Raw genomic sequence first — 11479 nt, forward strand, 5'->3', positions numbered from 1 at the left:
AAACCATCAAACTTACAAAAATAGTCCATAAACTCTTCTCAACTTTTGATAAATCACTCAACGCCCATTTATTTTAAACTTTCTCTGTTTTTTTAAGTTGTGATATACACAAGAAAACAACACATGTAAGAACTTGTAGTGAAACATGAGCTCAAATACTAGTCATAAACAATCAACAAATTTCATTCTAAAATATTAAAATTGTTAAAAAGCATCAATAACTTCTAAATTATCCATACATCGTTTGTGTCTAAAACATGAAAAAGGTGAAGTTAACCAAAAAAATGTCATGAAGCATCTAGTTTTTCTTGTTCTCATAGAAACAACACATCTCATTGTTATGTTTCTTGCAACGTTTTATCCGCCTGATACATGAAAAACATAAAATTGTTAATATGATTATTAGAGTTGTCAATCATGAAAATTAAATTATTATTGTAATTACCTTTATTTTTGAACAACTAGTAGCATAATGACCGAATCCTTGACAGTAAGAGCATGTTTGTTTTTTGGGGGCTTCTAAAGAAGACTTGATTCTACTTGCAAGTTTAGGACGCCCTTTGGTAGTAGTTGGACCAAGAGGCTCACAGACAGATAACTGTGACATCATATCTATTTGTGAAACTCCCATACAAGAACCTTGAGATACATTCTCCAAATACATAAATTTCTTTCGATTTGTTTGATCATCTAAACGACTTATCAATAGCGTATTGGCTTTTTGTATCTCTGAAGGGGAGTCTCTAGCTTGGTCAATTAGTTTAGTAAAATTTGAACGGACACACCATAGTGTATAGGCACTAACTCCATTTTCATTATTCATTTCTCCAAGTCCAATACTAGCACTAAACAGTTTGTACCTAGCATTAAGGGTCCATCGTGGTAACATATAGTGACTCGGGAGTTCTTTAACATGATTCTTCTTCATCACATATAGGCTATGTTTACATAAAATCCCATTTGTCTCATACTTAACACATGAACATGTGACGCTGACTTGATCCAAAGAAAGAACGAAAGGTAACAATGCACCGATATTTTTTTTATCAACATCCAACTGCCCAACTCGGTATGTGCTTTCTTCTGTAGTTTTTCCTATAGTCTCATGAGTCAAATTGGTAATAGCTTCGGTCCATTCTTTTTTGAAAGTATCAAACATCTTTCTAGTATAACATTGACCTGCTTTTGCTTCGATTGGATGCACTGAAGAAAGAATTGGCCTCGAGTTCATAGTCTTGAAGTCTTCATCTTCTTCGGCGGCCCTTCGAGACTCAACTGCTTTGTCATATTGTACAACAAACTCATTCAACATGGTCCTCGAATTAACAAATCCATCAAAAAATGAATTGATACTCTCACTTTGTCTGGTTGTTGTCACACCAGCAAAGAAAGTATCATTCAAGAAGGGTTTAGCCCAATGTAGACGTTGGTTATATATGTTACTAATCCAATAGTTGCTTTTCAGTTCATACTTACTACGCATAACCTCCCATGTTGCTTCAAATTGTTCAACGATGTCACTATTTACCCATTGTTTGTGCGTTTCTTGAAAATCACTGTAACGGGAAACATACGATCGAAGGTGCTCAGTTTCATGCTTCATGATATGCTATGAACAAAAACGATGTCGAGTCTTCGGAAACACTTTTTTTATTGCATTTCCCATTGCTTTGTCTTGATCAGTAATAATTGCCTGCGGATACTTGCCAAACATACATTTGAGGAAATGTTCAAATAACCATTCAAATGTGTCTTCTTTTTCATTTTCAAGCAATTCTCCACCAAAAAGTATAGACTGCCCATGATGATTTACCCAGTAAAGGGAGCAAAAGGCATCTTGAATTTGTTAGTCATATAAGTGACATCAAACACAACAACATCTCTGAATTTTATATAGGCATCTCTTGATCTACCATCAGCCCAAAAGATATTTCTAGGATACCTATCATCAGACAAATCCACGACAAAATACTGGTCACTGTCAACTAATGTTTTATCTTGAAAATGTTTTATAAGTCCATAGAACTCCTTTCCTCTATGTCGTTTTCGATGCTTAGATAAGACATCAACACATTGCTTTGAAGTTACATCAGCTACATTTGAGGTTTTCATTTTATTAACTACCTTTTTAATCTGAGAAGGTTTCAACCATGCTTGACCAAATTGCACCATGAAATCAATAAATTTGTCCTCTTAAGATGGAATCAATAGATCAAGCCTTTTTCGATGGTTTGTTGGTAGGTTGAAAATAACCGAAGCTGAATAAATCGATTGAATCAAATAAGGTTTTGTTTAATCGGTTTTGTTAATTCGGTTTTTGGTTCGATTTCGGTCAAAACGAATATCTAAGACCTTATCTGGTTTGGTTTTCGGTTTTATTTCCACCATTCGGTTAACTGAACTAAACAATTAAGATTATAAGCTTTTTATATGTTTCCATATTCAAACTAATACCTTTCTATGCGATACATTATTTTGACATTCTATTGGTCAATTGGTTTTGCAAAAAAAAAAAAAAAAATTAGTAATAATCGAGAATAATGGATTATTGCACTTATTTTTGGATCATGTTTGATGTTAAAATTATTTTTTCACTTTTCTGACATTTATTCTTATAATTTTTTTTCTCATAGGTCTAACAAATCAAACATATTGCTACATTAAATATTTTGTCTTTGTATCTCTCTTACAAAAATTGTCTAATAAGCAAATAATATAAAGAATGCACACTTATGTCCATTTTTCTTATAAAGTATACACTTGAAATTTTAACTTTTTTTTATTTGGATTTAACTGAAAACTGAACCAGTTAAACTGAAAACCTATTAAACAGAACCGGTTCAGTTTTGGTTAATATTTTGAAAGTCATAAATCGATCATACCGATAACCGAAAACACCTCTATTTGTTGGTATTCATTATTACTTCCGTACATAGTGTAAAAATGGTCATTTTTATCAATAAAAGTTCTAATCCAACAACATGAACATGTTTTCATTCGGAAACAAATTCATTTAGCATCTTTGTATGACTCGGAGGTTGCTAAAAGGTCAACAAAGGACCAAAAGGTCGACAAAGGAACAAATGTCAAAGTAGTCGAAAAGGGCTTAAAATATATTAAAACGGGCTACCTTGCCATGAGTGATAGTAGCATTAAAAGAATGAATAACATATATTAACAATAATCAAACTCAATGACTCATGTAACTAGGTATTTGATCAAATAAGATCGTCCAGTTCCTATAGAATCTATCACTAAAATAGCCCTAAAGAGGGATAAGGCTAAGTGGAACGAAAATACAATAGACTGTCTGCAATACCCATTGTGAACGTAGTCGTGGTGGATCGTGGTCATGGATGATTGTTGTGGCTTTAATGATTGACAACGATCACTGAGTGAACGAGTCTCTCTCTCTCTCTCTCTCTCTCTCTCTCTCTTCATGGCTGTGATAGGTATACCAGACTTGGTTTGTGGTTCTTGATGGTTAGGTGGAGCTCGAGGTGATTCGTGGTCCGTGAAATTAAATAATACTGATTATCATACATTAACGAGTTTTATAAGATACTAGGCGAATGTATGCGCGTTGCGCAGTGGGATAATTATGTAGTTTAATATGGTTATATATGGTTTAATGTATTGTGAATAAGCCATACATAAAACTTGTATGCGATTAAATAACATGTATATTTTTTGATTTACAGATTTTTTTATCATAATAAATAATGAATTTTTTTTACTATTAGTTTAAAATTTTAAATGTAATTTTTATGTACACATTAGTATCTAATGTAATTAATTGCTGATTGATTAGATATGGATTCTCATTTGTGGTCGTCTATTTATGTTGAACCTCATAAAAATACATATTTAACGACTTTTGTTAGTTTTACTATTGAATAGAAAATGGTGCCATATTTTAAGTAAATATAAAAAATCTCATTCTCAATCTATTTTAAGATAGTGACATATTTTAAGTTAATATAAAAAAATCATATTCTAGAACTAATGAAAATAAAAAAAACGGAGCCAAATTTTTTTAACTATAATAAAGTTGATTCCAATTAAAAAGTGCTCAATCGAAGATAATTTATTTCAATAAACATCATAAGATATTACATTATATTCAAATTACAGACATCATTTTTGTAAGAGTCATTCAAAATATATGAGACTATAGTGCCTAATAAAACAATGTAATAACCAAATGACCCTAACATATTATAAATGAAATATAATTATAATATATTATCTATGCAACTAAATTTCTGCACAACATATGAGAGCCGTCTACTATATGGTATTCTTCTAATATATTATATTATAGTATAAACACTATATTTGGAAAACCACTTTGAGTTATATTGCAGTTTATAACATTAAATTTGTGATGGGCTGTATTTGACCCACATTTGTGTATTTATATCTATATTATATATTTAAAACAAATCTTATATAAACATCCAACCTAAATATTCATCTTCAAGTTTTCTTTCTTCGCCACGTAAACAAACTTTTGTTATAAAGCCAAAAATGGAATAAAAGACACTTAATTGTATGATCATGATATATTGTATTTTGATTGGGGCTTGTACAAAACATGCATGAGCATATATTATTAATTTATCTCTTATTTTGAGTAATTCGAATAAGATAGCTTCAAATCCAACGTATCAAACGGATTACCCATTTACTAAAGTCTAAAACCTAAAAACTCAAACATGTTCTAATACCATACAAATGCAAAACCCAAAAACTCAAACATGTTCTAATACCATACAAATGCATGAGGTTTTAGCAAATTATTATCTAATATGAATTACCATTGATCATGTGTGATTAATTATTAAGAAGGTGAAAAGGTTTAGGGGTTTCAAATGCATGAGGTTTTAGCAAATTATTGTGGGGGGTTTCAAATGCATGACAATCAAGGGAAAATGCAAGTTTTATAAGTATGTAAGATAAATATAATACATTAAATAATATTGACTATCATACAATCATATGGAATTATTCTTTTGATATAAACATCTAAGCGGTTAAAATAGAAATTAAATTTCATTAAAAAGTTTCAGATAAATCTTTCAAGTCATTAACTTCTTAAAATTAAGTATTCAATGATTCAGTTTTAGCAAATAAATCTTCAAAAGAACAACATATCATAAATAACTTTTAACATATCATAAATAACTTATGTTTAGTTATACGAACAAAATATCAAATATATTTTATTTGCTAATACTTATTTCAATCTCCTAGAGTTATGGCATTTATAACCCAATTATATATTTGAAAACAAAAAACTTTATAGATCCTTTGCTTCACAAATAATTGCATGAAACCATAGTCACTGATGATGAAGTGGGTTTGGTCCGGTAGGAACTAGACGACGTGATACCACGTAAGGTAGTTGGTTTTCTCCACTTGCGAGATTTGGGTTGACGCTGAAATAGCGTTTAGATGTTACAATAAAGTTGACTCTTATTTTTTCTTCATCAATCGAGTGATCAACGATGTTTCTACAACTTGACTTCTGCATAGATGTTACAAGCAAGATTGCAATCATGAGAAAGCTAGGAATTTGCATCTTCATCTTCTGAGGAAACCAAGAACAAAGAGTGTTAAAGATCTAAAATAAATGGAATATTGTTTAAGTTAGTTGAAGAAGATTATATATAGGTAGACTAATTGTCCAGGGATGACTATCGCCTAATTCCTAAAAGGTATATTTTCTTTAATGTTAAAGACAATTTGATAAAATAAAAAAAAGAATATGTAGTATAACTTTGAATAAATCAATGATGGACGATCATATATCAAAGTCAAAACATATCAACCCAATAATTAATGAAACATTTATTATTTAAGGTAAATATATTTTCTCCATAAAATGAATATAATAATAAATAGTTTGTCTTTTCTACCATTAAAAACATTTATTATGATTTTTTTGTTACATAATTAAAATCCTCTATAATAAATCAATTTTTTTGCCACTTGTCATTTCCTCAAGATTTTTGCAATATATCATTATGTGAGATTTTTCAATTACTTAAATTCCACATGTTATTATGTGGTATTTTCATTTTTTTGTTAATAAAAAGTTAATCAATTCCACTAATTAACACCTCTATTATTATATATGTAAAGTATTTATTATATTAAATGTGTAGATCAACTCTATAATTAATGAAACATTTATTATTTAAGGTAAATATATTTTTCTCTATAAAATGAATATAATAATAAATAGTTTGTCTTTTCTACCACTAAAAACATTTATTATGATTTTTTTGTTACATAATTAAAATAATGAAATATTATAAAACAATATTGTCAAAATTAAGAAATCCTCTATAATAAATAAAAGTTTTTTTGTCACTTGTCATTTCCTCAAGATTTTTGCAATAGGTCATTATGTGATATTTTTCAATTACTTAAATTCCATGTGTCATTATGTGGTATTTTCATTTTTTTGTTAATAAAAAGTTAAATCAATTCCACTAATTAACACTTCTAGGATTATATATGTAAAGCATTTATTATATTAAATGCGTAGATCAACCCTATAATTAATGAAACATTTATTATTTAAGGTAAATATATTCTTTCTCCACAAAATGAATACAATAATAAATACTTTGTCTTTTCTGCCACTAAAAACATTTATTATGATTTTTTTGTTACATAATTAAAATAATGAAATATTATAAAACAATATTGTCAAAATTAAGAAATCTTCTATAATAAATAAAAGTTTTTTTGCCACTTGTCATTTCCTCAAGATTTTTGCAATATGTCATTATTTGAGATTTTTCAATTACTTAAATTCCACATGTCATTATGTGGTATTTTCATTTTTTTGTTAATAAAAAGTTAATCAATTCCACTAATTAACACCTCTATTATTATATATGTAAAGTATTTATTATATTAAATGCGTAGATCAACCCTATAATTAATGAAACATTTATTATTTAAGGTAAACATATCTTCTCCACAAAATGAATACAATAATAAATACTTTGTCTTTTCTTCCACTAAAACATTTATTATGATTTTTTTGTTACATAATTAAAATAATGAAATATTATAAAACAATATTGTCAAAGTTAAGATATCCTCTATAATAAATAAAAGTTTTTTTTTTGCCACATGTCGTTTCCTCAAGATTTTTGCAATATGTCATTATGTGAGAATTTTCAATTACTTAAATTCCACATGTCATTATGTGGTGTTTTCATTTTTTTGTTAATAAAAATTAATCAATTCCACTAATTAACACCTCTATTATTATACTAGTCGAATCCCCGTGCGTTGCACGAGAATAGAATTATATAGTTAAAATAATAACTTTTACCAAATTATTATTTAATATTTCTACTTTGAAACAAAATGTTAGTAGTAAAGCAAACATATAGTTAACATATTAGTTTTATTAAACATTATAGTTTAATTTTTAAGTCATTGTGTTATATACAATTATTTGATAATTTTATAAACCGTTTAAAATTGTGTAATTTATATATCAAATGAATGATAATATAACGGGTAACAAAACGTATGAACAAATATGAACTGCAACTTTTAGTAACATAAAAATAGAAAAACATCTATTATAACATTTGTATTAATATATATATATATATATATATATATATATATATATATATATATATACACACACACACACACACACACACACACAACGAATAATAAAAAATATGAAAAATAAACACTATAACTTTTAATAACATAAAAACACTAAAACATCTATTATAACATTTATGTTAACTCTTCATATTTAAATCATAAATCTCTTCAAATACATTAATGTTTTTAATGAGCAAAACTTTACAACCTTATAAAAGAAAGAAAAATAAAAAGTTATTAGTGATTATTAATTAATAATCATAACTTAAAAACTTTTGAGTTGTAACTAATAAATATACATAAATTAGAAAACTCTTAAGTTGTAGTGTGAGTTTCAAATGGATGCGGTACTTGGAAATGTATGTTTATTATTATTATTATTATTATTATTATTATTATTATTATTATTATTTTATTTTTTTATTATTATATTCTTCTAAATAATTGATTTTGATTCATCATTTTAATCCCTTCAATTATTAAACATAAAGATATTTAATTATAAATTTATAACATACATAAGTGCATATACATGTTAAACAAATCACATATATATATATATATATATATATATATATATATATATATATATATATATATATATATATATATATATATATATATATATATATTCGTAAATGTCATATTTAACTCTTGTCATAGTAATATGGATAAATTACTTTCATATGAAGAACATATTATGATAAGTCTATCATAATTACATATCAAATGTTCAAAATTATGTTATCTTTTAAATATTGCCTTTTAAATATGTTGTGTAGGATAACCCAACAAAAAAATAATAGAATATAAACACAATCAAAATAGAAAAACTACAATCAAATAAATAAGAGCATTGGGTGGTTGAATATATAAATAAAGATGTTACATAAACATACATTTAAATCAAAAGAAAAAACTAACATTCGCAACTATGCTCAAACAAAAAAACCTATATCCATTTTATGAATCTTCTTTCTTCATTTAACACCATTCAACCATAGAAACTTGATGACAATTCTTCATTAACCTGCAATCAAAATATTTTTCTTGAAAAAGAAGAATCAAAAAGATATTGCAAGCAAAACATTGATGTTTGGAGAGTCACATTCAAGATTGAGTAATACACACAAATCACATATAAATATTAAATGAGAAACTGAATATAAAGCAAGAATAGAAAAGCTTCATTTGTTTTAGTTGAAAGAAAAAATCATATTACAATTACCATCGATGCGACATAACTCATTTCTTCAAATCATCTTATTTGGATCGTGAATGCTTCAACTATATGAAAACTTTTGAATCATAATATCTTCAAATCCTTCTTACATTTAAGATTTTATATAGCACAAAAGACAATAAAGATTGGCCTTTTTATAGTAAACTTTTCACTAAATGCTAATTAAACATAATATAAGTTATAAAACTTTTGAGTGTTAAATCATAATTAAGAAAATTTTTGAGTTGCATTAGTTAAAAAAGGGGGTTTCAAATGAATGTGGTTTGAGAAGGTTAAAAAAAGGGGTTTCAAATGCATGAGATTCAAGAAAAAAAATGCAAACTAACATTCGCAACTTTGCTAAAAAAACCTATATCCATTTTATGAATCTTCTTTCTGCATTTAACACCATTCAACCATAGAAACTTGATGACAATTCTTCACTAACCTGCAATCAAAATATTTTTCTTGAAAAAAAGAACCAGAAAAATATTCCAAGCAAAACATTGATGTTTGGAGTGTCACATTCAAGATTGAGTAATACACACAAATCACATATAAAGATTAAATGAGAAACTGGATATAAAGAAAGAATAGAAAATCTTCATTTGTTTTGGTTGAAAGAAAAACCATATTACAATTACCATCGATGCGACATAACCCATTTCTTCAAATCATCATATTTGGATCGTGAATGCTTCAACTATGTGAAAACTTTTGAATCATAATATATTCAAATCCTTCTTACATGTAAGATTTTATATAATACAAAAGACACAAAAGATTAACCTTTTTATAATAAACTTTTCACTAAATGTTAATTAAACATAATATAAGCTATACAACTTTTGAGTGTTAAATCATAATTAAGAAAAACTTTTGAGTTGCATTAGTTAAAAAAGGGGGGTTCAAATGAATGTGGTTTGAGAAAGTTAAAAAAGGGGTTTCAAATGCATGAGATTTAAAAAAAAATGATAGCTTTATAAGTATGTATGATATATAACGTATTTATTATATTAAATGTGTAGATCAACCCTATAATTAATGTAACATTTATTATTTAAGGTAAACATATTTTCTCCATAAAATGAATATAATAATAAATAGTTTGTCTTTTTTACCACTAAAAACATTTATTACGATTTTTTTGTTACAAAATTAAAATAATGAAATATTATAAAACAATATTGTCAAAATTAAGAGATAATAAATTATATGTTGTTAAACTTTGAAATGAAGTAGGTATTAAAAATATTTAATCTTTACACCATGATATAAAACTTTGATTTTTAATAAACCCGTATAGTACACGGGTCTCACAACTATCCTCTATAATAAATGAAAGTTTTTTTTTTTGCCACTTGTCATTTCCACATGATTTTTGCCACATGTCATTATGTGAGATTTTTGAATTACTTAAATTCCACATGTCATTATGTAGTATTTTCATTTTTTTTGTTAATAAAAAATTAATCAATTCCACTAATTAACATCTCTATTATTATATATGTAAACTATTTATTATATTAAATGTGTAGACCAACACTATAATTAATGAAACATTTATTATTTAAGGTAAATATATTTTTCTACATAAAATGAATATAATAATAAATATTTTGTTTTTTCTACTACTAAAAACATTTATTATGATTTTTAGTTACATAATTAAAGTAATGAAATATTATAAAACAATATTATCAAAATTAAGATATAATAAAATATATGTTGTTAAACTTTGAAATGAAGTAGACATTAAAAATATTTAATGTTTACACCGTGAAATAGAACTTTGATTTTTAATAAACCGGCCCGTTGTCACACCATTGGACCAGGATGGCGGAAACGTCCGGGGGCGGATGACGTCATGTACAATATCATAACAATTGAATAATAGTAATCAAAGCACAACAACCACCATATTGATAATGTATAATTTTTAGATTTGTGTTCAAATCATTGTATACTTGACACCAAAAGTATATAGCAAAAACTAAAAGACGTGACACTATGATGCTCCGTTTTCTCAAAACCTGTGTGAATACTTGTCTACTGATTCCCTAAGAATACAAGTGGTTTTGAAAAAATGTCAACAATTAAGTTGGTGAGTACATAAACATTTTTGTATAAGAAAGGATGTCCTTGTTCTTTGAAAATGTTCGTATGTTCTTCCAGAAAATCCAATATTTTCTTTTGTAAATGAATCGTAGTCTTAGAACCTTAAGACCAAAATGTATAAGTATTATCGTACTCTGAAATAATAAAATGTAGTTTTATTATTGAATAAAACTATATAATAATGAATGTTTCCAAAAATGTAAGTTTCGCTGCACTGGAAAATAATATTATGTAATTGTACTTATATGAAACCTTTTGAATGTATGTGCCCGTATCTACCAACTGTACTATAAAGTATTGTATTGTATTGTAGTTTTATTCTTATTGAAAACTACTTGAAGTTATGTATGTATTCGTACACTAAACGTATTGTTAATACCAAATTGTGAGTTATTATAACCATGCTTGATAACCTATGATGGCCTGATACGACGTTCTTCATGCGTCAGAAATGGTATGACATTTGTCACCCCAGACCTGCAGGTCTAA

At 26.8% G+C, this 11479-nt stretch overlaps 1 protein-coding gene across 1 annotated transcript; it reads right to left on the reverse strand.

Moving 5' to 3' along the window:
• Positions 1 to 338: 338 nt before the first annotated feature.
• On the reverse strand, positions 339 to 1603 carry LOC145098986 (protein FAR1-RELATED SEQUENCE 5-like). Its single transcript, XM_079036578.1, has 2 exons — positions 446 to 1603; positions 339 to 365 (listed from the first exon to the last, which is right to left on the reverse strand). The coding sequence occupies exons 1-2, from the start codon at positions 1601 to 1603 to the stop codon at positions 339 to 341; spliced, it is 1185 nt and encodes a 394-aa protein (XP_078892704.1).
• Positions 1604 to 11479: the final 9876 nt, after the last annotated feature.

The sequence above is a fragment of the Lactuca serriola genome, chromosome 4 (genome assembly GCF_051521515.1).
Source record: "Lactuca serriola cultivar US96UC23 chromosome 4, Lser_US96UC23_V15, whole genome shotgun sequence".
Classification (NCBI taxonomy): Eukaryota; Viridiplantae; Streptophyta; class Magnoliopsida; order Asterales; family Asteraceae; genus Lactuca; species Lactuca serriola.